At 37.7% G+C, this 27,469-nt stretch overlaps 1 protein-coding gene across 1 annotated transcript in view; it reads left to right on the top strand.

Moving 5' to 3' along the window:
- The first annotated feature begins 18,109 nt into the window (after positions 1–18,109).
- Positions 18,110–27,469, top strand: part of EPB41L3 (erythrocyte membrane protein band 4.1 like 3) — a 96,572-nt gene continuing 87,212 nt past the window's right edge. The window contains exons 1-3 of the mRNA XM_023534187.1: positions 18,110–18,208; positions 23,188–23,372; positions 27,086–27,283. Of these exons, the coding sequence (XP_023389955.1) occupies positions 23,199–23,372; positions 27,086–27,283 (372 nt within the window). The 5' untranslated portion in view covers positions 18,110–18,208; positions 23,188–23,198. The remainder of the gene's footprint in view (positions 18,209–23,187; positions 23,373–27,085; positions 27,284–27,469) is intronic.

A 27,469-nucleotide genomic window follows, 5' to 3' on the forward strand; every position in this document is an offset into this window, starting at 1 on the left:
TGCTCACTTGAATAAAAGAACAACCCACAAATATTGTTATTTCAAATACTCTCCTTTTATTAGGAGATTGATACCTACAGTGTATTTTTTATTCCTCATTTATTCCTCTCTAAATAAGAGAATAGGTTAATGAAGCTAGCATTTAAGTAAAAAATATTGATATAAATTTCATTTTTATCTTATAAGATTTGAAGGTGATGGGGTTACACTTTAAATAAAACAAGTATTGAATTTATTCGGCATATAATTATTGAACAAATGTGGGCTCTATGTGCTGAGCAATAGAATGAAAAGTTAAAAACTCTCCGCTGAAGAAGAGCCTGTGATCAGGTTGGGCTTTGGATAACGGCAGCGCAGTGTGGCCAGTGTTCCAAGAACTTGTGCACTGCTCCTGAGCACTGATGAGGGGCTTCCAGCTGCCTGGGAATTTGGTTTGGTTTTGTGTAAGGGATGATGCTTCACCTGGGTCCTTAAGAAAGAGAGTTGGGACCACTGGTCCCTCTTAATCCTCATCACTAAGCATAATGTGTCAAATCATGACCCTCCCTGGATGACATGACATGGGGCCTGTTGGTAGACCAGATAGCCTACAGATGCAGGTGTTCCCTAGAGTCCCAGTACTAATTTTGTAACAAAAATAGACAGTATGTGTGTAGTTATAGCACATTAATAACTTTCGTGATGTGAAAGAGTTCTTTTTCAGAAGTACAAGCCCTTAAGTATTATTTTAAAACCGGTATGGCAATACTAACTCTCCCTGATTTCATACTGAAATACTACATCTGTAGTATGGGGTGAGTATGTGTCCTAGGACTACAAGTACCTCCTGACCCAAGCCTGGGTTCATGGTTAGCTGTGACTCATTTGTATGTATTTACTGTCTTAATGGTTACAGTGAATTAAATGTTGTTCAGTGGTAAAAATAAAAAACAGGCCAAATCGAAAACAAGATATCAGACCCTGGGGACCCAGCATATAACATGTAAATGTGATCAAATGGCAGATTACATGAGTGAATGGTTATGAATCAAGGATGATTATAAAGAGAAAGATTATAATAATTATCTTACATACTGAAACAAAGCATAAAAATAGCAAAACAACAAAAATCCCATTAGTACAAATTTACTCAAAGTGCTTTGGAAAAGAAGGCAAGCAAAGCCATTTGAGGCGGATTCCACAGATTCTTCGTGAGTTTAAACCGTACCTCTGGTTTAAGTGTATCCTGTTAGGGGCCTGTACACTTCACTTTTTGATGTCTTCTGATTCCTTTTAGATGATTGTGCTTCTAAAGTAGCAAACCATGAAATAGGAAGACCAGTGTCTTCCTTTGGTTTAAATCTACAATCGTTTTTTCTTATAACATTTAACTCTCCACCTGCAGATCCCTGCTGTCCGAGGCAGCTGCCATGATTCTGATGGCCTAGCCAGTACCATCATGTCCCTAGGAATGGATGACTTGGAGTGATCTTTTAAGATTCAGTCCTCCACTCAAGGAAATGAATGTTCACTGTGGGAGGCAGGGAGGGCGGTGAAGACCCTCTGAGCCCTCCTTCCTCTGCTGCTGGGGCTGGTCTCCTTACGTGTCCTCTGGTTTATTTTCTCAGAGTTAGAGTATCCTCTCAGGCAAATGCAAACTGGTTTGCATTTTTATAAAGAACTGCTTAGCATTGCTGGTCTCTGACTATGAAAATTTTCTCTTTTATTACCTCCAAGCATGTTATCTGATCGGACTCTGAAATCTGGCCTGTTCTAAGATTGATCGTTGTGACCCTTACATGAGAGACTGTTCAGCAGTCAAGGCTGATTACAGGAAACCTCTAATATTATCTTTGTTCTCACAATGTGCTTTTTTTAATGTTCATATGTAATCTCTGCTTAACTGGTCCGTGTGTTGCTTATCAGACTTATCAAAAATGGATACGTCAAATAATTGTGGTTCTTACTAGATGCTGTTACACATAAGAAGCAACTACATGGGGATGGGGAATGAGGGAATGTGTAGAGAAAATAGATGGAAACAAATACTTCGCACAAATTTTAGAAAAATAAGATATTTCAGTGGGAGGTATATCTTCTGCTGTATTGGACAATGTTCATGTAAAAATTACACTGTCGTTAATTGTTCTCTTTTCCCCATCACAGGGGAAGAATAGAACTTGGAAAGTGAAGTACTTTTTTTAAATCATGCCTTCTGGAAGCTAAATGAAAAAGATAAAATATTTATAGGATCAGATAAGAAGTAAGCTCTAGTAATTATGATTTTATAGTCATGATTTCTTGATATCCATTTCATTGTCTTCCTGACTTCCTGACAAGGGCATCATTGTTCCATGTAACCTTTGTCCGAACCCTTTTTCCTTATCTCCCTCCTGAGAGAGTCCTGAGCTAAGGCAATTGTTTCCCAAGCTCAGATTTTTTCAGTGGAGTTCATGTAAACACATTACTGGAAATGACAAGTGCACAGAAGTGATAGATGCCACTGTGATTTTTCTGACAGAGTGGCAAGGAAAGAGTTTAACCTATCCCTTAATTTGGTTTATTAATTATGATTGTCTTAGCACTAGCAATCCTTGAATCCTATAAAGCACTAAAGGAGAAGATAAATATTTCGTAAGATTTAAGGAACTATGCCCAAACCTTCATTAGATTTTAACAAAATGTTCATGTTTTTTCCCTCACTAATATTGGAATAAATCGTAGCCAGGAAATAGTATGAGAGGTATTGCTCCACTGGTCTAAAAATAATGATGGCCCATTCACTGAATGCCTCCATGTCTGTTGTATTATATTAAATGTTACTCTATGTACATTATTTTACTTAATTCTCAACAATTGTGAGAAATATTTCATCTGCATTTTACAATTGATAAAAATTTGTCTTCAGAGAGTTTAACTTAATTCAATCAACAAAGTTGGTAAGTGACAGAGCTAAAATTTTAACATAATCTGTTAAAATTTGAATACTTCGTAGGAGATCATTGACTGATACCAATTGGCAAAAATGGTTAAAAGTTCTGATCAATGTCTTTCATATTTTAAATGATGCCTTTTTGGCCTTTATTGTTAACCCCCTTTTGGAAGAGACAAAGCTCACACCAAATCATTAATGCTGAATGGAAGCTAGGTGAGTTATATGATGCCTCTTGGATCTCGCACCGATGTCTTCCATGTCCTTTGGATTCTGATTTTTTGCGAGTTTGGACAAGCAGTAGTTTGGCTGTGGTGGAGCTCCATCATAAAGGAGACACTATAAGTGACATCAGGGTCATGACATGGGATGGATAGATCATTTTTTAAGTGCTTTTCTATATAATAGATACTTTTGCCTTTTTGATTTTACACAGAATGGAGTGTTCTTCTTTTAGGTAAATGTGGAACAAGTGCATTCTGCATGAGTGTACAGGGGGCAATGTATGAGTGTACAAATAATTTTAAGTCCAGCCACGCCTAGAGTATGCTGTGGCTGGGCCTTACTCAGCCTCAGTATCCAAACTGCCCTGCAGGTGCCACGCATATGGAGGTGGATGTGAGGACAGTGAGTCCCAGCAGTTTTTAAGAATGCGAATCTGGAGACCCTCGTGCTATCTCTCAGCCTTGTTTTAGAGAGGCCCTAAAGGAATCCATCCCTGTTGTGGAAACGTGTGACTCTGCGATATGTCTGGTGGATCAGGCTTCCGTCCTCTAATTTCCAGAGTATCAGCACTAGAGACAGCAATGACCGTGCTGGATATGCCTTTCTTCCATGGTGGACCAGGACTTATAAATCTTGACTTTTGTCCCATCTCCTACTTTATTAAAGAATAGTCCACATCGGGCAATTTCTTAAGAGCATTTTGAGAAATTAAGAAGTAATAATAATAATAGCTACAATTTATTGGGGATCTCCTACATGTTTTAGAGACATCGTCTCTAGTCTTCACAGTAGCCTTCTAAAATAGATGGCGGCATATTTAAAGATAAAGAATCTGAGATTTGTGAGGTCACAGTGTCCAAGCATGCACAGTTAGTAAGCAGTAGAGCTAGAATTCCAGCCCATGTCTGTCTGGCATCAATGCCTAAGCTCTTTTCACTAGGTTGGGCTGTCTTCTATGAAAAATGATTCTAGGAACTTCAGTAAGCATATTGATTATAGTGCCATTTTGCCTAGAAATTAACTGTGGGGAGACCACAGTTTTAAAAAGCATTTCAGGAATTTAGCAGATGAGTGTCCTCATTCAGGAAACATAATCTAATGAGCGCCTGTTGAGTGCCTGACACTCACTGTCCCACTCCCTGAAGACCCAAAGCTGAGTCCATGCATTCAGCAAACATTCATGGAGCACCTGCTCTGTGCCAGACACGTTTTTAGACAATGGGGATACAACAGTGACCATAACAGATAAAAATCCCAACCCTCATGGGGCTTGGTGCCTCCAGTGGAAGGAAGCAGATAAAAAGTAAACTAAGTAAGTGAAATATTTCATGTATTGCATTAGCATTAAGTGTTATGGAGAAAAACATAGCAGGAAAGAAGGATAGGGAGTGGAGGGGGTTGTCAAGGGAGACCTCACTGAGAAGGTGAATTTGAGCAAAGACATGAGGTGGGGGAATGAGGTGGCGGGGTTGGGAGAACGTTCCAGGCAGGAATAGCAGGCCCCAGATGGGAGTGTCCTGCTGTTTCAGAGGAATGGGAGAGAAAGTGGGAGGCTGGCCAGCGTGGGTAAGTGGGAGAGAAGGAGATGATGTGAGAACATTTGTGCAGCATTCTTTCAGGCAGGATATAGTGATTGGAATTTACTCTTTGTGAAATGGGAAGTCTTTGGAGGATTTTGAGTGGAGTAGTGATACAACTTGATTTATGTTCCAAAGGGATCAGCCTGGCTGAAAACATGACAGAGACTGCAAGGGCAGAGGGAGGGAGACCAATTGGAAGGATACCGGAGTAATTGGGCAAGTGAAGATGATGGGCCAGATGGGGCAGCAGTTGTGGAGGTGAAGTGCTGGAGGGATAGAGTGGTCACACTCCGGATGGTAGAGGCACAGTATTTACTGAAGGGAATTAATGTGGAGTGCATGGAAGTCTTTGTTAGTTTATTTTGTATTTTCTTTGGCCTAAGACACTGGAAAGATGGGTGGACCATTGGGAGAAGACTTGGGGATGCCCTGGTTTGGGGGAGAAATCTCTGGAGTTCACTTTTAGACATCTTAGGTTTGAGTAGACTTCTAGTAGAGTTAAAACTTGTTCTTGCCTTTACGAATCTTGTGTCTGGTAGCAGAGACTCTCAGAAGCAAATGTTAGTATAAATACAGTGAGATATACATAAAGGTAGGAATATGCACAAGTGTAGTGGTTGCTTGACAGAGACTGTTTCTGGGGTCAGGGTGGGAACTCTTGGAAGATTTGAGTGGAGATGGTTTCAGAGCTGTTTTGAAGCATAATGTTTAATACTGCATGGGTAAAGTGGATGGATTAGAAGCTTCTAGACCCAGGGGAAGCAAATTCGAGGGCATAGAGATTTGAAGACCTATACACCATTCAGTATCATGACTGCTGAAGCTTGTCTTGTGAATAAAAGTGAGGCTTGAGAGTTGCGAAGGCTCAGGATGTGGTTGCCCTTGGTGTTGTATCAGGGAGGAGGATGGGATGGGGAACCACTGAAAATATTTTATTGCTTAGAAAGAAATAGCCTCTCAGTTCCAAACTTGCCAAGAATCCAACTGGAGACAAATACCAGTAGAAAACAATAGAGAGTCGATTGTAATCTGTGCCCTTATTTTACTGTTTTATGTTCTTTTCTTAACCAGTGTTTCCCAAGCTATAAGAATACTGCGTTCCTAGTTCTTAGCTGGAATATTGTACATCACAGACTGATTTTGGTGAAGGCGCTTGAAATCCACTTGAACCCAATGCCAGCTCCACTCCCGTCCTGTTCAGGGAAAAGCTCAGCTGGGCTGCCAGAGTGAAAAGAATATAGTAAAGATGTCATTAGAAAGGATTTGACAGGTTTTCTTGTTGCTTGGGGTTGGGTGAATAAGAAGTTTGGTCATGAGGGCTTTTTTTTTTAAGTAAGATTTTTATGTATTTGCAACCTCTTTAATAGGTGACCAAGACCCTGACTCAGAGGTGAATGCTCAGCAATTTTTATGTAATTGAATTGGAAGCACTGGATAAGGGCTAGTTGGGTGTGCAGATTGGAGTTGTCTCTAAGGTAGAAAGCAAAGGTAGCCTGTGAATTGTAATTAGCAGGATTTTATTTTTCCCCCTTTCCTATTCACTCCTCTTCCTCTTTCTCTCCAAGTGTCCTCTCAACGGAAGCCCATTTCAATTTAAGGGAGGTGCTTCTTTTAGGAAGAAGAGGAAATGAAATGTTCTCATCCTTGTTTCAGTAATAATCATCACCAATATAGGTGGATAGTACTCTTTTCACTATCTATTACTTAATATTCTGTTGTGAAGAAGATTGAGCATGACTGAGATGGGAAATATAGCTTGTAATGAGTGTTACATATTATTAAAATAAAGGTGTAAAATTCAAAAACATATGGTCTGCATATACCTTTTGCATATACCATCAAAGACAAAATGGCATATGCATTTACGAAACGCAAAAAGCAGTAAGATTGCTAGGCTGATTTTCTCGCAGTAATGAAAATAAACACAAATTGGTGGCCTTGACCAGGGCCAATGATCTATTATGTACTTGTCATCTCTGTCTCCAAATGTAGTCACTCAATAGCTTTAGGGCTGTTAATTTCCACATAGGCCAGTGGTTAGCAAGCTTTAGTGAAAGAATCACCTGGGTGCTTATTAAAAGGACAGGAATACTGTCCTACTGTTCTCAGTTCAGCCTGAATTTCAGAATCCCAGCGTAGCTTTTAAAACTTGCCTATACCTAGGACCTGCCACCAGAGATTCTGATTAAATTGATAGGAGTGGAACCCAGGCGTCTGTACTCCAAAGATTCTACACCTGCAGGAGGGTCTGGGGAATAGGCAATTAAGAGTCCCAGGTGATCCTGATCCAAGTGGTCTGAGTACCATCCTCCTCAACCCTTAAACCTTCACTGGTTTGCTCTACCCACTCGAGGATGGCACCAAGTTATATTAGTGGAGGATAAATAGGTGTATTTCAGAAGTGTTAAAGCAAATTATATTAGAATAAATCCTTTTTAAATAAAAAATTAAGTTAAAAAATTAGGAAAGTCACCCAGCTAAGAAAATATTTTAAAGAAGTGATAAATGTGTCTTTAAGAAGAAATATTTTGTTGATTTGTTTTGGTTTGTCACTTAAATATGTCTTTTTGTGATGAGTTTGGATGTTGAAAACCCCAGACTCAATCCACAGCCTGTCCAGGGGTAGTAGTTAGTGCTGCCCTCTCCAACTTATGGCCTCCGTTGAAAGCCCATCTCTTCCATCAGGAAGCATCAACTCTCTTCAATCGGAATAGTTTAATCTGTTTTCCTCTGTCCCTTTGTTTTTCCTACTCTACATCAGAAACAAGAGTGGAAGTCCAGGAAGTTCTCATTCTGCCCTAAATCTGTGTGACTCTTTTCAGTAAAGAGAGTTCCCTGGTAAATGTACCAGGACCAACATCATCTTCTCTTATCGGTAGTAATTTCTCTTTAGTAAACTTGCATTGCAGTGTTTCTCATCTTCCCAACCTGACTCCACCCAAGTCTACTTTAGGGGAGCAAACACCCCTTTCCCTGCTTATTCAAGGACCCCTCTGGATAGAAGAGTTTGAAAGTAAGTTAGTGTGCCTTCTTTAATTACATATAAAGCTTCCAGCTAGACAGATTTATTTTGCTTTCATTTTAAATAAGTTAAAAGATTTTAAACTAATTTCATTGTGAAAAGTGTAGTAATTTTAAAAAATTACCAACATAGGAAGTGAAGCAGATATTGCTGTGACTAAACCTTTTTTTTAAAAAAAAACTTAGACCATAAAGAATCTATCAAAACATCTTAAGATGAACTCCTTTTCAGCCTTTTAGTTTTTCTTCAAATTTATTTTTGTTTGTAGGGTTTTTAGTTAATCCCCAGTGAACTGGAAATATGTGCATTTAAAAATTAAAAGAGCTGTTTATTGGCTTAGTTGCCAATTAGAGAAAAAGGATGTAAATGGAACATCACACCTGTAGCTGTTCAGTCATTTTTAGTACATTGTGTGTGAAATTCAACTCCTCAAGGCAGCTCCAGCCTGGGGCTGCGTTTTTATCTACTGAGTCACATGGGAGGCAGGAGGGAAGATGGTGGCGGAGCCAGTCTCCTAGGCGTTAATTATAAAGGATTTGAGGCTCAGTTGGGGAACCCTTTCAGTGCTTCAGGCACCCAGTGAACAGCCCTGGAGTAAAGACTCTCTTATCAGTCCTTTCAGAGAACTGGATGAGGCACTATTCTCAAGCGGCTCATTTGTGTGCCAGTGAGATCTTTTAAGAACAGTCTTTGTATTCTCCATCCATTACTAGCAGCAAGATGAAAGCTGATGCATTACAGTGAAAACAGAATAATTACTTGGCCTCACGTTTGTATTGAAGGATGAAAAAATTCAACAGTCTGTCAAAACCCCGAAGCATAGAAGAATCCAGAGTGCCAGAGCAGCTCCCATTTCCTCTCTCTGTAAGAGTTGTGATAAGAGGTATGAACGCTTAGTAATTAATTGTGGAGTGACGAAGAATCCATGATATGGAAATGTGAAAACCAAATTCTATTAATTTGGCTTTGGAATACAGAAATGTCCCAGAAAGTGTCAAGATTAAAAAGGAAAACTCATCAAAGTTAGCATATTCTATGTGGGGAGGAGTTGAGAGCAGTTAACTGGTTTTTATTTCTGTTCAGTGCAGTGTACCACAAAAAAGCCAAGGGCTTTAGGGGTCAGACTGACTTAGATCTAGTTTCCCAAGATATCATTTGTAGACATGGGACTTAGGGCATGTTTATGTTAAATGAGGCTGACATATTCATTCATTCATTTTTGTATTTAAGGAACACTAGCCCACCAATAATGGTTACTTTGTACAATTTTATAAGTATTGAATGGAAACAATAATAGAATACCTGGAATTTTCCTGTGTATTTGATTTCTTTTTCTTGTAGCAGAAGTGCTTTTCATATTTATTGACTTAATCAAATATGATTTCTGTTGTGCGAGTATTCAGGCCTCACCACCAAGAACTCCTTTCTAAGGCAAGATACAAATATTTACAGGCAGCTTACCTACCTGGGGCCGTGAAAGGTCTATTTCCCTTTGCTTTCTTCTTATTCTCACCACATGTGCTTCTGGTGACCAGTTTTGGGTGCCTGCATGAAGCTTGCTATTAGGAGCAAACCACAGAGATAAAAGCCTTGATACGTGCATGCAGTTACAGAAAATGGACAGGTCAGATCCGTGTTTTGTTCATCTGAATTTACAGGGCTCCTGGGTATAAGTGAGACCTGCTATACTGTCTTGTATTCCTGAGACTCGGAAACACAGACTGTTCCTTCATTCATTGTTTATCGGCTATTTGTATGCAACAATTTCCTAGACACAGAATTAGAGCACAGGTATTTGTCGTTTGGTTGTTTTGAGATAGCCATTCTTGTTTCAGTTGTCCTCAACCATGTTTTTGACACCTGTGACAGGAAACTCGAATCATGGATTCTCCCCCAGATATCCCATATCAGAGGGTATATTGCCCCACCCTGAGGTGCAAAGATTGGGAGTTGAAGCCATAATCTCTCCCCTGTTTTTAAAATGAATGGTTCTGTGAGGGAGACCCATTTTAGATTGTATAGAAGAGCGCTTACTTGGTGGTAGATGACTGTACAGAGAATGACTCTGGTTTAATTTATTCACTGTCTCTGGTTCACACCTCACTTCTCACAGATGCAGAGTCAGATGTTGGGTAATAGAAAAAATATGCTCCTGCATTAGTGTGCCAAAGATATCTTTTTGCTAATATGTTCTTCTCAAAGATAGAATTGGCCAACAATACAGAGGAAATACACTATCTCCTTTTCTCTCCTGTTTTGATTTTAGCCATGGCATTCTTGAACATTTTAAACAATGGAGTTGGACATTTATGAATTGAAATATATACGTTACTGGCTTCTTGTCAATTCAAGCCCTTGACTACCAGAACCCTTAAAGTTGGAACTAATTAAAATTTAGGCTTCTTTATTTGAGGCTTAAAGCCACTATCAATCACTTCAAAGTTATAAACTGTCGAGAAGCTGGAAGCAAGTCAGTACCATTCATGTTTTCTCTAGAAGCAACAACAATCGTTTATTTTCTTGTTTTCCTGGAATAAAATGACAACCTGAAACAGAATTTCAAAGGCTCACACTAGATTAGAAAACTCTTTTTAAAGGAACAAACTAGTACTATGATGTTTTATGTGTGTATTTATAGTGATAGGTAGGTGGGAAAATAGTCTTTAAAATAATATATAATTTTATAGAAGTTTGAATTTACTAATTTTTGACTTAAGTAGAAGAGTAAGGTAGCATGCTAGCAATATGGAATTTTAGATGACCATGTAAAACAATAACTTTGAAAAGTCCAGGTCTGAAATAGGAATCGGAGGTTGAGAGTAGATTTTATTGGTACACTGAAGTGTATAACTTGTGAGCTCTGTTATAGGGGGCAGAAATTCAGTTTTCATTCTTGGCTCTTTGCTTGTTATATGACCTTGGGCAAGTTATACACAGACCTTACTGTCCCCATTTGTCCTGTGGGGTAACATGCACTTCTGGGTAGTTGGGAGTGAGCTTGTATGAGGAAACCTCAAGGGTTTCTTAGCACTGCACATTTGTGTGTTCCCTGTGAACAACTTCCTTGGCTTTCTCTAGCACCATACCCTCTTAATTAAAAAATAATAAAAGCTCAGAAGATTTAAGAGAAATTATTTCAACTGTCAAACTCATGACAATCCTATACATTTTAGAAATCGAACTTTCCTTTTGAAAAACTATAAAGCAGTATTTTATAATATTTGCAGAGAGTTAAGAAGCAAATATGCTGTGTTTGATCTATACACTGAGGCCATAATGACAGGTTTTTCCTTAGAAAGAGTAATTTATGGTTAACAGAAAATGGTCGTTAGATTTAGCTTATTCTCTTACACTTTCTAGGGTTCAGATGACATAGGCGCTGAACACTCTGCTCTTATGTATTTCATTGGCATGCTGAAATTTCCATTTTGATTTAATTTTTTGCTTAAAACCTCAAGAACACTATGTGAGGGCCTTTGGCTAAGAGAAATGAGGTCATAGTCAATTCTGAACCTTCCTTCAATGATAGGAACATTAATGAACTGTGATAAACATAGCCATCAGGAAACTGAATTCATGTATTCAAGTTAACCCCTGAAAATAAATAAACATATATTTGGCAGTTTCCAGGACCAGGTCTTTAAAGTATTTCTGCTGTATATTAAATAATACATTAAAATGCTTGTCGCTGTGGAAAAATGCAAATATGTTTTTGCAAAACACTGCCTTGTGCTTTGTGAGGTGGTTTTTTTTAAGTCCAAGCCAGGGCAAGACAGGATTTACGTGTGGACAACTTAGACATGTAAATTTAGCCCTTTATGAGCACCAGCAGGAGTCTCACCTATTCAAGTCCCTGATAATGACAGCATCTCAGTGATAACCATGTCAGAATCTCAGGGAGACTAAAATTTTTTGCTGGATTATGTGTTAGAGGAGCATATAGGTACAGAGGCCATTTGGCCATTATTAGCTTCTCAGAGGAACCCTAGAAACACATTCTGTATCAAAAGGCCAAAGCTTTTCTTGTTAATCTGTTGGTTTTTTGGAAGTCTGAAGCTGTCACTTAGACCACAAGAATACATTCTTTATCAATGAAGCCAGGCACTGCTTCTCATCTGAATTAGAAGTTTTTAAAAATGACCGCTGATGACATAGAGCTCACTGATGGTTTCCCGTGTTAAAGGTGATGGAACACCACCTAGGAGAATAACTGTTTAAACTTGATGTTTGTTTGTTGGTGAGCTCCTTGCCTATTGGAGATTGCACTATTTGCAGTCTTCTCACCACTGGGGATCCCTGTATTTATTAGAGACCTAACATTTATAAGAGATTTTACCGACCAGCTCAGTCCATTTCCCGTGTCTTCACCAAGCTCCAGTCAGAGGTTCCAGTGGCACTTGAAGGACATTACTTATTTCATTTCTTCTCCTACTACCCTGTTCCAGCATTTTCTCTCACCTGGGCTTTTGCCATAGCCTGCTAACTAACTGCTCTCCCTGCTCCCACCCAGCTCTTTTACTCAGAAGCCAGAGCGATCTTTTAAAAGCATCAATATGACCCTATCATTTCTCACTTTAATATGCACCGTTGCATTTTACGTTAAACCCAACTTCATAAACTTGCTTATCAAGGCCGAAAGGATGTGATCCCAATTCACATCTTCTACTTCATCTTGTACCTCCTGGGCCCCAGCTTCCTTGACCTTCTTTTTGTTCCTTGACCACACCAAGCTCATTTCTTCCTTAGGGCCTAGGCACTTCTTCCTGGAAGGCATTATCCCAACCCTTGTATCTTCACATGGTAGATTCTTCTCTCATTCAAAAAGCTGCTTAAACATCCTCTCTTTGGAAAAACCTTCCCTACCCACCCAATGTAAGTGGCCACCCATCTGCTTTCGATTGGATTATCTAATAACATCTATCTGTAGCTGACACTTTTTATTTCCTTTTCTCCTTCAATTAGAATGGAGGCTCCACTAGAGCAGAGACCTATTTATCTTTATCTGATGTATCCCCAAGCTTCAGAATAAATATTCCAGAAATGTTTCTTGAAGGAGCGAATTAATGAATGAAGAAGTAATGTTACCAATATTTCTAACCTTAACTGATAAATATCCAACCAGAAGCAAAAAACACGGTTAGTTTGTGCAGCCATGTCATTGACAAATGTATACTTTCCTTTAAAATATCAAAAGAACCTCAGATCTGTACGCTCCTTCTCCAGCCTCTGGAGTTCAGGAATCCCAGTTTGGGAACTTCCTTGCTTTTAACAGAATCATAACACAAACATCCAGAACAGAACCTTAATCACTTCTTCTGTCACTCTTTCTGTAGATTTAATTTGAAAATAGTTTTGTCCCTTTAGAAACCCTGCCTCTCTTACTATTACTGATGTCATTGAACTTTATTAACATCCTTCACTAAAGCAAGTCCCCCTTCCTCTAGAGGGCGAGCCAGCTGCTTCCTTGGTTTATTGAAATGTATTTAGGGGATTTGTGAGAACAAATATTTCAAAAGTATAAGGAATTTTATACCCTGGTACTTGGCACCAGGTGAATTCTGAAATATGAATACATATTTGATAAGGTGGACACTTGCATAGTCATCATATTTATCTTTATCTCTCTTCCAAACTGCATTTATTAATTCCATATACACACAGATCTAAACATTTTGAACTTACAAAGAAAATCTAACAGCTTACTGAAAATAAACCAGGTTTTCCCAATGCATTAAGTAAACTAAGATTCTTTCCTTCAGCTTTTTTGGATTATCTGGATAAAGTATTGTTTCAGTGAATTAAGACCTTAATAGACTCAAATAGTTAATGAAACCTTTAGCTACCCATGCAGTGGGAGGTGGTCTTTCTCAGTAGAATGCTGCTGATTGCCTGCCCTACTTGCTTTATGTCCTTAGGTCAGTAAGGTCAGTTAGTATATATCTTCACTTTTCTTGGAGGACAGAATTTCTTTAGATTTCATGCTATTAATACAACGTCTCTGATTCTCAGGAATCCTAAAATGTCAGAATCTTAGAATGCAAAGGGAAGCCAAATTCCATTGAGATCACAGAGCATGTGGCAGAGTTGAGGCCAGAACTCAGTCTCTCCCGGCTGATTCTCACCCTCCTGCCCCATCAAGGCTCTGCCCCATCATGGTGTCTCTCCTGTGCTTTTAGTTATTCCAGATTGCTCTTATGTCTTCCTGAAGTAGTCTGTGATTTTTAATTGCATCTAAAGCTTACAACTAGTCATTTAACTTGGGACTAATGGTATGTGATTATTTTCTCATCAAACAAAGATTATTTTCATGGAAGCCCTCCTTGCCCCCCGCAGACTTGTTGAAAGTTCCTGGCCTTCTGTGAGCTTAGTTCTTCTACCCTGGGCACTGTGATTGGTTGCTCCTCAGGGTAACCTGTTAAAATGCTTATTCTTTGAAGCAGGAGACTGTGGCCTTGTTATTTTTTGTCTTGTTTAGTGTTTAAAATTCTCACACAGAATTGTAGATGTACCGTGCTGTTATGAAATCTTTGTCTCCATACTAATAGGTCTTGGAAATACTCTGCAAGTTTTACAGTGATCATTTTGTAAGTAATTTTTGAATTATGTCATCTTCATAAATACTCCAGCTTTCTTCTTCTTCTGTAATCTTAAAAAGTCAGTCAGCTGGATAGGGTTTGGTGTATTGGCTTACAGGATTTGAACTTAGTATGGCCAATAAGCTTAATTTTTAAAAATCAGAATTGTCTCTGCTGTTGGTCACAAACACTTAGTGTCTCAACTCTTTATTGTCGAGTTTTCAAAGATGTTTTATAATGCCTAGACCTGAATCCCACTATTTTGTGCTTTGAGGAGTAACTGGTCCACTGCTGCCTCATCAAAGCCAGCTTGGTGTATTAGTTTGGTCTAATTTTGAGCTGAAACAGTAGAAGAGTCCAGCTGACCCTTTCCGATGATAGTCATCCTTGTGGCTGCCAGAGTGGTCTCTGTATAATGAGACGAAGTCTCCTTAATGAATATGAGGCCACCTTGCAAGACCTGACTTCTGCTTGGCTAGTCTCATCATCTCTCATCACTCCCTTATGTTCTGGCCACAGCAGACCACATGTCCTCGCACAAGAAAGTGCATTGTGATTTTTCATGCTGTTCTGCTCTTAACTGATTGGTAACCTCTGTTTAGAACATTCTTTTGTCTTCTTTCTTTAAACACAACTCCAGAGAGATGAAATTGACAGATGTGAAGCAGATTGAGTGGGAATAAAAAGAGAGGTGGCATCCCAATCCTATTATGAGCAGCTGGACAGATGGAAGTCTATCTACTGAAATGGAAAGACTGAAGCAGACCGGGGGGCTTGGAGGATGGGGGTGGGGGATCAAGGGTGTGGATGGACATGTTCAGTTTTAGGTGTGTCTGAGATCTCCAGGTAAGAGAGGTGAGAAGTAGAGTTGTATATGTGTATATGGATCTAAAGCTCAGAGAGGTCACAAATTGAGGCATCCATGTTTTAGAACTGTCATTATATTTGAAATGAAATGGCGGAGCTCTCCAATAAAGAGGATTTGAAGCATGTGACTGATTCCTAAAGAACTGCAAAGTTTAGAGATCGAGTAGGAGAAATGGGCTATAAAGAAGCAAATGGAAATGAGAAGAGTAGCCAGAAAAGGTAGAAGGAAAACCTAGAGAGCATCAGAAACACAGAGAACATGAAGATGAGAAGGGACGTCATATAGGGTTTATCGGCTTGTTGGGAGGTCACTGGTAACCTTAATAATGTTTACTAGAATAATGGAGGATGCACTTGACCTTTGGACAACCCAGGGTTTGGGAGTCCTGGTGCTCTGGGCAGAGGAAGCCCTCCTACAGCTGCACTGGGATCTCTGCATACACAGATTCCCAACTGCAAAGTTGGTTGACCCTTGAACAACTCAGGTTTGAACTGTGTGGGTCAATTAAAAAATATGAGCATAGGTGGACTCATGCAGTTCAAACCTATGTTGTTCAAGGGTCAACTGTACTCTGAAGAGTGAGTGAGAGGAAGGATGTGGTGACAGCATGGGAAGAAAATTCTTTCCATAACGATGGCTCTAAAGAATAGTGAAGAGGTGGGGCTGTACTGGAGAGGCAGAGATGGGGGTTGTAGAAGGTAGAACAGGAGACCAAGTGTAGGTTGATTTGATTTCTTGTGTGTGTGTGTTTTTTTTAAAGATGGATTATTCTAGGGCTCCCCCCACCCCGCTTTTTTTAATGCAAATAGAGTCCAGTAGAGAGGCCAGAGGATTTTACTGTCTTTTAGTTTGCTTGCAGTTGATGATTTTTAGTGAACTAATGGATAGGATTTAGTTGTTTCAAATTCTTAAGCTGAGTATGTATGTATACTAGCTTCTCTTATTCTATAAGTTTATATTTGAGCTATAAGAATGAAAAAAGCTTGTTTTTTATACATTTTTCCATTGTAGTCCTACATTTCTATATGTAGGTAAATGGTAAGAAGAGTTTTTCTCTTACAAAATGCTTTGTTATTCCATAGGAATCCTGTATTACATATAAACAACAGATTCATATTAAGCATTTTCCTGCACTGCCGTAAGTTTGTGTCTTTTAATAAAATACCACTGAATTTTCATATCGGCAAAAGAGGTAGGTAAATTTGAATAGAGAAGCTAATTTAGCAGTCATTTAGTTAGGAGATAGGGATTTTAGAGATGCTACTTCTAAAAGTGGAAAAGATGGGGATAAACCGACTTTTTTTTGCCTCTATGGAACAAAACATTTGAGTTGGAAAGTAAAAAAGCCTGGGATGCATGACAATGCCCATTTTTTGTAGGTGAAATGAATTGTGAATTGTGAATATGATTTCATTCACACCTGCATGCTGCTGCCTTTGAAGCTCATTACCATTTCCTTTGGCAGCATTTAATAAATATATCCCTAAGAGAGTCATAATGAAACACAATTTATGTTTCTGGAAAAGATAAAGGACTCCTCTTGCCATCATCCCAGCATACTTAATGAGTGTTCTTACTTTAGCTTTTTGAATTTGGAATTTCTAGGCATCTAACCTTTTTAGCTTAAGCAAAACACAGTAAGATAAATTTAGTATAAATTAAGGGCACGGTTTGAGCCAAAACTAAACAAGCATTTTGTATCACTTTCTGTTTGGGATTGTGGGTAATGGTGTTTACTTTCAGTGACTGAATTAATCAACAGCTACGTTTAGTCCAAAGTGAAGATAACAGGAGAAGAGAAAGGAACATTGGAAAATAGTAATCTTTAATGAGTTGGAAAGAAAAATGTGTGATTTGAAGTGTCAAGGGTCGTCCAAGAAAGCACGGAATGAGTATAAGAAAAAGAAAAACCAAAGTAATGCAAAAATTATGAAAAACCAGTTTTAAAAATGTTTTGGCATTGGGTACAAGATTGGAGGGGCACACTAAGATTATTAAAATGATGAGTTAAAGTTAGAAATACTGTAGTTAGATACTTATGATTTTGATTGCCGTTTTAAAAAAAAAAGTTTATTGCTTGCTTATATTGGCATATTGGCATATGGGGAGGAAAAAAGACTATTTTTAAAAGTTTTGAAATTAAATTTACTGATCTAGGCTGTCAATACCTTTCACTCGTAGGTACAATATGAACTGATGCCCTTTCAGATATGTGGAATTAAATATTGATTTTAGTGAGATTCCAGAATTCCAAAGCCTTACATTTTTAAGTTTTATTACTTTACTTTCTCTCAACAGAAATGAAAGTTTTATTATATTAAAATTAGTAAAAAAACAGCAATGATTTTCATTCATTATATTATACATATAGCCAGAAAAAAATAATACACTTAGGAAATATTTGACAAGGACGTAGGAGTTTATTTGAGGTTTGAGGTTCTGTGATTTTTGTGATATGTGACAGGTAAGGTATTATACGGTGTATTTATTATTTAAATAGCTGATTTGTGGCTGGGCTGTATCCACTTTGCATTTTCAGCTTTTGTATATAGCTGGTTCTCTGCCTTAGGGACAAGTCATGGAATTAAAGACAAAAGCAGGTGCAAAATGGTTTCATGACTAGAATAATAACACTGAAACTCAAAATTGGGATATTTCTTTACTAAATTTGTCCTTCCATGACACGTATAGTGAGTCCAGGGACTAATGTTATGTGTTACAAAGATTCCTATTTTAACACATATTCGACAACTTTTTAAAGTTTAGAGTGCATCGATACGAGATGTGTAGACTACAACTACATTTATATAAAAATTCCCTAGATTTAAAAAGTGGTGAGGAAGTTGGAAGAGGATGGTGAAGGAGGTGACAGACTCGCTGGCTTAAACTGAAAGAAGAGGTGCAGGTTCTTTCACTGCTCCCTCCACCACCATCAGCCCCTTTCTCCACACCCATTTCACTTAGTCATCACTAACTTCTAGTCTGAACCCCGCGTTTTATGGAAGAGGAAGTAGGAGACTAAAAAATGTAAGTTGATCACACAGATCGCACGTGACAATGTATTTGCTGCTGATTATTTTATTATATCCATAAAAATTATACATAGATTTTAAAGTGAAATGAAATGAAATGTTTATAGTTTGAAAAATGATTCTGGTTTTCTGCATCTGTAACAGTTTAGACATCTAATTAAGTTAGAGCCATTATTTGCTATAATAATAACAGAGGATCCTAAATATGATAGTCATAGGAGATACTGAAGGTATCCAAATTTTTTAAAATGATCTGATTTATATGCAAGAACTGTGCAGTCCAGGAAAAATTAAGCATCTTTTAAAATAGGCTTTTTCTAGTACTTATTGATGTTTTTTTAAGTTCATGATCCGGTGACTTTTTGTTTGTCTCTAAACCATCTAAATATTTTCTCTTTTTGTGTTTTTGATAAAAGCATTACTGTGAACAGACCAATGATGTCTATTACCTTGTGCGGAGATTTCAATTCTGAAAGTCGTAACTGAGTTCTGTTTTCCGTAAAACATAGAAATACCTGCTCTTTATCCATTTAAGAGAGATTCTAAAATGATTATTGACTATAAGGAAGAGTTATTACACTTTTCACGTCTAAATGCATAGATGTGATCGTGGGTTTGATTTTATCGTTTAGTCATTCATCAAATAATTATTGAAATATCCACTGTGTCGTAGGTAAGATGTTGATATAGTAGTCGCCCCCTACCTGCGGTTTCGCTTTCTCTGGTTTCAATTACCTGCAGTCAACCACAGTCTGAAAGTATTAAACGGAAAATTCCATAAGTAAACGGTTTATAAGTTTTAAATTGCCACTGTTCGGACTAGTGTGATGACATCTTGCTCCATCCTGCTCAGGACATGAATCATCCCTTTGCCCAGCGTTTCCATGCTGTATACTCCCCCTGCCCATTAGTCGCTTAGTAGCTGTCTTGGCTATTAGATCGGTTATCAGACATTTTGAGAGAGACCACATTCACGTAACTTTTATTACAGTATATGGTTGTAATTATTCTATATTATTATTATTGTTGTTAATCTCTGACTGTGCCTAATTTATGAATTCAACTTTATAATAGATATGCATGCGTAGGAAAAAAAAATAGTATATATAGGGTTTGGTACTATGCGCAGTTTCAGCCATCCACTGGGTATTCCTCACAGATAAGGGTGGACTACTATACTGGGTATGTTGGGATATAAACACACACAATTCCCACCCTTGAGTATAAGGGAAGGAGGTTACAGGAGGGTTGAATAATTAAAAATTTGGTAAGTTCTAGGAAGGAAACAATGAGGCACAATTAGAATAACTGTGTAAAAAAGGGCAAGTGTCTCTTGGCCAACACTTGAGGAATGGGGAGTTGGCCACGTGAAAAGCAGAGGAAAAAATGTTCTCAGCAAAAGGAATAGCATAAATAAATATTTATTTCAATAAATATTGGAGAGTTTTTTGGAGATTTTCTTACTACCGTGAAGCAATCATATCGACTATGCTAGGCTACCATAAAGCAATCATATTGTTGCTGTTTCATTATCAGTGCATTAATCATGACATCTGTAAGTAAATATGAATTTCTTTTTCACAATAACTTCATTTTTGATGTCTGGTGTTAGCAATATGTGTAATATCTACAGCGCTTTGTATCATAAGACAATATCGATGTAGCTACTGATATGATTCATCTCGTAAATATATGATGTAAACTTATGGTATTGATAAATACATACAGTACTATAAATGTATTTTTCTTATGATTTTCATAATAACTTTCTGTCTCACTTTATTGTAAGACTATAGTACATAATACATATAGCATACAAAATGCGCATTAATCCATTGTTTCTGTTATTGGTAAGGCTTCTGGTCAACGGTAGGCTATTAGTAGTTAAGTGTTTGGGAAGTCAAAAGTTCTGTGCAGATTTTTGACCATGGCAGGGGCTCGGTGCCTCTGACCCTGCTTTATTCAAGAGTCAGTTGTATTTTGGAAGAATATATGTATACGTTGAGAAAGTTTATAGCTTGAAAAACTTTCCTATATTAGATAAGGAAGATATGGGAAAGGAAAATGTCAGGGGTGACTTCTGGAATTCTGGTTTGAAGGAATAGCAATGCCATTTTTCGAGGTAAGGAAGATGAGGAGAGGAACAGATTTGGGAGAGAAAAATCAATAGATAGCTGTGAGGAATGTCAAATGGGCAGTTGGATACTAGTTTTAAAAGATCGGAACAGAGGTTTGGACTAGAGATATGAATATGTGAACTGATGGCTTATAGAAAGTATTTAAAGCCCTGGAAAGGATATCATAAGCTGGAGAGGAAATGAGAGAAGAGAAGAGGGCCTAAAATGGAGTTTTCCAGTACATTCCCACATTTAGAGGTTGGATAAGGAATAAGCCTATAAAAGAGAATGAAAAAAAGTAGCCAGAGAGAGAGGAGAAAAGCAGGAGAGTGTGGTGAATTCTGAATCCCAAGAGACAGAAACATGTTGACAAGGAAAGTCTCATCATCATGTTGGGGCTGCTAAAAGGTCAGATGAGTCAAGAACAGACAAGAGCTGATGGTCAATTGCATTGACCACAAAAGCCACCCCAGCGGAGTCAGACAGGAGTGGCTGCAGAGAAAGAGGAACTGAGGAAGAAGACAGTAAGGGTCAACAGAAATGTTTTTGAGAAGTTATGAGCGGAAAGCAGAGAACTGTGGTAGTGAGATCAAGGATAGGCTGTTTTGTTTTACTAAGATGGAAACCACTAGCGAATGGCTGTATTTTGTAGGATTTTAGTCTGTAGAATGTCTATTAATGTGGGCTAGTATACTGAGGTTCAAACCAGAAAGAAGTTTATTTCTGCCTCATGTAACAATCCACAGTAGGTGGGCTCTGCTTGTGCTCCATGAGGTCATCCAGGGATCCAGGGTGAAAGGGGTGGCCCTGGCATCCTCCTGAAATTGGGGCCTCTGTGTCTGGGTCTATGGCGACCACTTTGGTCGTTATTTTTCAGCTAATGGGAAAGGGAAATCTAGGGTAAGTGGTTTTGCCTTTATGAAGATGACCTAAACATTGAGTACATTTTCTCTGTTGTCTTGGTCCAGACTTAATCACATGGCCACAGCTTACTGTGGTCCCAAGCTGGGTGGAGGAGTACCGGCAAAAACTGAAAGTTTAGTTACTAAAAAGAAGATGGAGAAAATGGATTCTGGAGAGAGTCTATTTTTGCCACAGACTCTGACCACCTTGGGGTGGGGATGGGCGTTACAACATATTTATCTCTTTCTAAACCATAAGCAGTGCTTGACATATATTTGGTACTCAATAAGAGTTTGGTGAATTGAACTGATTATTGAAACTAATCTTCCCCTTCTGAAAGGTAGAATTCAATTGTAGGTTCCAGTGTTTTTTCTTTAGACTCCTACCACTTTCCAGCAGAACCATACAAAAGAGAATATAATATTTACTTTTAAGATTTGCTTGAAAATCTAAAATGTAATGTAAGAGGAAAAAAGAAAATGTGTTAGTTTTATTTGGACTTGATATTTACATAGCCTTTGGGCAATCGAGCACATGTCAAGTTTATATGTCTTTTATTCAACAGAAAGAATAACTAGTGATTGTTAAAAAAATAACCCTAAATAGAAGCATAGACATAACATTTAGTTTATAACATATATTGGTATGTATTTGTAATAAGTGTTCCCTTCTTCAAATCGTTAAACAGTTTCCATTGTGTATTGTGAAGAAAGGAACTAAGTGGTTTTACAATGGAGTTTTATTTTGAGTAATTTTACATTATGCTAATGGGTGTATGATATGCTTAAAACATTACAGTAGCCATTTGCTCATATTTTTACCACAGAATTAGAATTAGGAATGGAAATTATATGACACTCAGTTTTGTGTGCGTTTTTTTTTTTTGAGACAGTTCTCACATACATACCTAAGATAAGAAATTACTTTAAATGAGATAGTAACCATTGACATAACAGCCCTGTTGCTGCTTAGAGCAAAAAACTGCCTTAAAATTACATGTCTATTAATGGGGGGTGGAGGGGGAGTAATAGCAGAAAATAAGTTCTTTAAATATGACCATGTTCAACTCCCTCAGTTAGCAAATGTGGAAACGGAGGCAAAAAATACTTAAGTGTCTTGACTAGCAAGCAATTAGAAGATGGTGGTTATGTTTTATAAGGTCTTTTTTAGGCTGTAAGATTATTATAAATTAAAACCTCTTGTTTCTTATGAGATATCTCCCTTTTAACGTTCAAGGAACATAGAAGGAAGACAGGAAGAAGGCTATGAGAATTAACCTGTGAGGGAGAGAGGGTGACTCTGCCTAGCTTTCCTCCAGTCATGGCCAGTGTTTGTCCAGTAGGGGACAGATTCCGTGTCACTGGAGAAGCCCCTATTGTAGTTATGGTTGCTAATTCAAAAGGGGATAACAGAATGATGAGAAATCAAAGAAGAAAGGCATTCGTTCATGTAAGAATGGAGAGATTCAGGGGTTGAGAGCTGCCAAGCAGGGCCCCTGTGTAGAGATAGGAAAGAGAAAAAGGAATGAGAAAGAATATGCACTTCCATTATTAGATCATCCTTCCCAGAGATTAAGATATATATTCAGCTGAAGTAGCAAATTCATTTTCCTGAAATTAAATATATCTATTATACAACTATTATAGAGTTACTTTAATGTCATTTTACAGTCATCTGTGGCAAAATTCTAATGAGTAATACTTGTAATCATTACAGATCAACTTTTATTTCTAGTTAAATGTTAATTTTGAACCATTTACGGGCACTCATCTTCACAGTAAATTTGACAAGTCACCTATTAGTTGTGCGCAATAGGATTGTGCTTTGATTGTTAGCATTTCTCCATCTTTCCTACTGTGATGCTCTGCAGCCTTTCACATGTAGCATCCTAGTTTTCTTGCCTAGGGAAGGTAATTGCACTGAGTAATGGGACTTTCCCTTTTTCTGCTTGCAGAACAATCAACCATGACAACCGAATCCGGCTCAGACTCAGAATCCAAGCCCGAGCAGGAGGCTGAGCCCCAGGAGGCCGCCGGTCCGCAGGGGCGCGCGGGGGCGCAGCCTGGGCCGGAGGAGCAGCGCCAGGCCTTGGAGCAGTTCGCGACTGCAGCGGCGCACAGCACCCCAGTAAGGAAGGAGGTGAGGTCCCCAGGACCCATGCCACCCATTTCCCCTGCAGCTGCTGGCATCACCCAGAAAACCAATTAAAGAATGTTTACTGAGCTTTTGCAGTGTCTGGTCTGACCTTGGTCTCTTAGCACTAGAGGAAATTATGAGGGGTCATCTTTGCCCCTTCTCGTCTCAGGCAGATGAAAATTTACGTTATTTTGAAGCTTTCAATGAATGACATTCCACAACCTTGCTTGGTAACGCCTTTATTTGATGAAAGCACTTAACTAACACTGAAATCTGACTGCAAGATTATTGGTTTAATCTGGGTTTATAGGAAGGCTAGACACCACACTGAGGGCTTTAATTATGCTCCTGATTTTTATTCAAGCCAAGGGGTTAGAGCTATTTTTATTTTTCCCAGGTGTCACTCTGGCCCTAATGTTGCCAGCTACTCTAATGGGTCTCTTTCTCTCCCCTATGTACATGTATATTTTCAACTCTATATCCAGACATGTTTCAGTTGTCACATGTAATGTGAATATTTCTTTTCAAAGTTTCCATATAAAAAATAAAGCGTGGTTTACACCTGGGCCTTGAATGAATCCATGTTTAAATTTCTTTGGCTTAAAACTTCAGAACTGGAATCAGCATGTTTTAGAGTGCTCACATGTGGCAAGGACATCTGGAGTACCCTGCAAATGATTTACCTTTCATAAGTCAGATATATATGTGTATTAAGCTAGAAATTCTAGACCATATGAGAAAAGAGACATGAAATCAGCAGGTTAGTGAAATTCTTTGGAAGGCACAAAACATTATTATAACATTAAACTACAGTATATATTTACAACCTGATTACTTCTTTTCCCATGGTGTTTAAGTTCTGCTTTTAAACAGTATTAAGAATAACATTTATTTTCACACTTTATATAGATCCTCTGTCTGATTTAAGATGTTTGCGATGGGGAGCTGGAGGTTATCCTTTCAACTTGTTAAACGAAATCTGAGGCGCTGTTGTCGCCGTCATAATGTTCCCGTACATTTTCTTTCCTTTTTATGGAGGAGAGTGGTGGTGGTAGTGTTTGAAAAATGAAAAGTAGGGGATAGTTGTAGAGAAGGAAGAGTTCCTATACCCAGACATGCTTAACTATTAAATATACTTTATCTTCTGTAGTCAGATGTTTGAAACAAAGTCAGAGAAATATACTGAGCCTTTAGTGGGAAGATGACTGGTTGCAGAGTGAAGAGGCCTAAGTTAGTCCTGTCTTTTCCCCTAGTTATTTTAGAAGTAAGGAGAATTTATTCTAGTCCTTTGGGCCTCGGCGCCCTCATTTACAAATGAAGAGATCAGAAAAGGTAATTTCCTAAGATTCTTTGATTCATACTAGGAGCCCAGTTATGTCCGATGTAAAACAAAGTACATTTTGGTATTTAGCGATAATTAAAACACTGGTTTTGGCTAGATTTGAATTTCAGCTTATTAGTTTGTGACTTTGAGAAAGTTTGTTAAGATTGCTCCTTGTGCCTCTTTCTCCTCATGTGCAAACAAAGGTAATAAAACCTACCTCCCAAAGCAGTTATGAGGATTAAATGAAACAGAAGATTTGCTAAAATGATTGTTACTGATATTTTTAAATTATAATACATTGTGTAACTTAAGACTAGATGACATTTTATTTAAGATATTTGGTCTGCTCTTCTAGAGCTGTTAAAGTTGATTTTAAAATGTGCTTAAGGGCGAGGATGTGAAGTACAGCATAGAGAATACAGTCAATAATACTGTAATAACTACGTATGATGCCATCTGGGTACTAGACTTATCGGGGGGATCACTTGTAAATTATATAAATGTCTAACCACTATGCTATACACTTGAAACTAATACAAAATAATATTGAATGTTAACTGTAATTGAAAAAAAATTTTTTTAATTTTTTAAAAGAAAAAGTAATAAAGAAAATGTGCTTAAGAGCCTCAGTGATGGGTTCATGTTTCAGTGTTAGGGAAAAGAGGCCTCCCTTTGAACAGTGGTGGTTTATGATGACTCTGGAAGTGACATATGAGTAACCCAGAAAGCTTATTTTCATACAGATAATTTTATTTTAGTAGAGGAAAAATGAAATTTCATCTTCCTACTACATAGAAAAGTTGATTCCAGGTAAAATTTAAATGAAAATGTGGCTTCTGTTGACTTTATCTATAAGCTGAAATGTAAATTAAAAGTTAAAAAAATCTTCTGTAAATTATAAAGCACTTAACAAATATATGTTATGGTTATTGTTATAAAATTCCAAGGTTACCAAACTTTTAAAACACCTTATGGCTAAAATTGATGTTTTTTGACCTTTTGTACTGTTTTAATGTTTTGCTATTGAAAGACTAACAGTCAAAAAAAAAGTTGGACCCATTCAGACAGGTTTTATTTGTTTTAGCTGAGGCTTGCCTTCTCAACTACTTTGGCCTTTGAAGTTGGTTATTCAATTTTTTTCTTGGTTTCTTTGCTCAGTAAATTGGTGTCTTTTTATTCTTAAGAACTTCTCAAGACTGCCTTGAATTCCTGGGCAATGTAGTAGAGGAAAGGACTGCATTTGTCACCTTCTAGATGGAAAACAAGATGGAAAACGCCATTTGAAACACAGAAATCTATACCTAAAATCTAAAATAAAAATACTGAAAAATAGCTCTGTGTGTTGTAAAATTATAGAGGCTAATAAAGAAAAAAAAAGTTGAAATGATAAGCTGTCAATACTATGTTTATTCTCAAGCCCATGTACTTTTAACTACTAAGACGATAGTATGTTCATGAGAGAGGAAATTTCATAATTATTCAAGCAACTAAACTGAATTTGGGAACCTATTTTTCTTGGGACTGTTATTGGAGGAATGCAATGATAGTCTGGCCTATGAGTTGAATTTGTACTGATACCTTTGATGGTCATTTAATAGATGGAAGAGGGGTGTAAAGATTCGACAGCAGTGCACAGGGACATTTCCAAGGAGATTGATTCAGGGAGAATTTTATTGTTGCATAGGACGTCTTCTACAGTTCTGAGTTTAGTATGGGCTAGACTGTTGTGATTTGAAAGCAGATTAAAGCATTTGGATAGATTTGATTTGTTCTTATACCAGCTCATTACAATGAGGGGAAGCAGACTTAGAGGATTACTTTTGATGAATTTCAGTGCTGCTGGCTTCATTGAATTGCTTTAGAGCTAAATCAAATATTTTAACAGTTATAAAATTATTGAGATTAATACTTGGAGTTCTCTAGGTCTTAAAATTTATAAGATACTTTTTATGTGTATGGGGTGGATATAGGTCATGGAATATAAAAGGATCCAGTGAATGAAGAAAATGGAGTACATTAGATAAAATCTAGATGATTTATTTTAAAGATCTGTACTAGCCAATGACTTTTAAAAAGTCGGGAGCCCATTTGTTTCCTTCTTTGCTCAGGACTCTTGATGGCATTTGCTAACTCGGTGCTTCAAAAGTAAATCTTGAGTCAAACTAAAATAAGGCCGTATTGGTGCATCTAAACAGCAGAAGTTAGTTAGGCAAAACTGTTAGAATTATAAATACCCATATATGTGTATCCTTTTCTAATTTCCTAATTCAGATGTCTCTCACCCTTTAGGAAATAGAAATGCCTGTTGCTAAAGTGTTCTGGTATTGCCTGAGCAATGCACTGTTTATTTTCTGTCTTGCAATGAAAACTATTCATTGTTTGTTCTTCACAGGTCACTGACAAAGAACGAGAATTTGCTGCTGGAGCTGCAAAACAGCTCGAATATCAGCAATTTGAAGACGATAAACTTTCTCAGAAATCATCTAGCAGTAAACTCTCTCGATCTCCATTAAAGATTGTCAAAAAGCCTAAAAGCATGCAGTGCAAAGTGATACTTCTGGATGGATCAGAATATACCTGTGATGTAGAGGTAAGTGTATATTTTAAAACTTTTTTGTCCCTCATACTGAGCTCTGGGGAATGTTGGCATAAAACATATAAGATACCTATTTTTTCAAAATTCTGGAAAATCACTCAGACCCAGTTTCTAAATACAAAATTATTTCCAAAGTCTCTAACAGAGAATGCAATTGCTAAATATACATATATTATTCCC

Source organism: Pteropus vampyrus, unplaced genomic scaffold (genome assembly GCF_000151845.1).
Source record: "Pteropus vampyrus isolate Shadow unplaced genomic scaffold, Pvam_2.0 Scaffold122, whole genome shotgun sequence".
Taxonomy (NCBI): domain Eukaryota; kingdom Metazoa; phylum Chordata; class Mammalia; order Chiroptera; family Pteropodidae; genus Pteropus; species Pteropus vampyrus.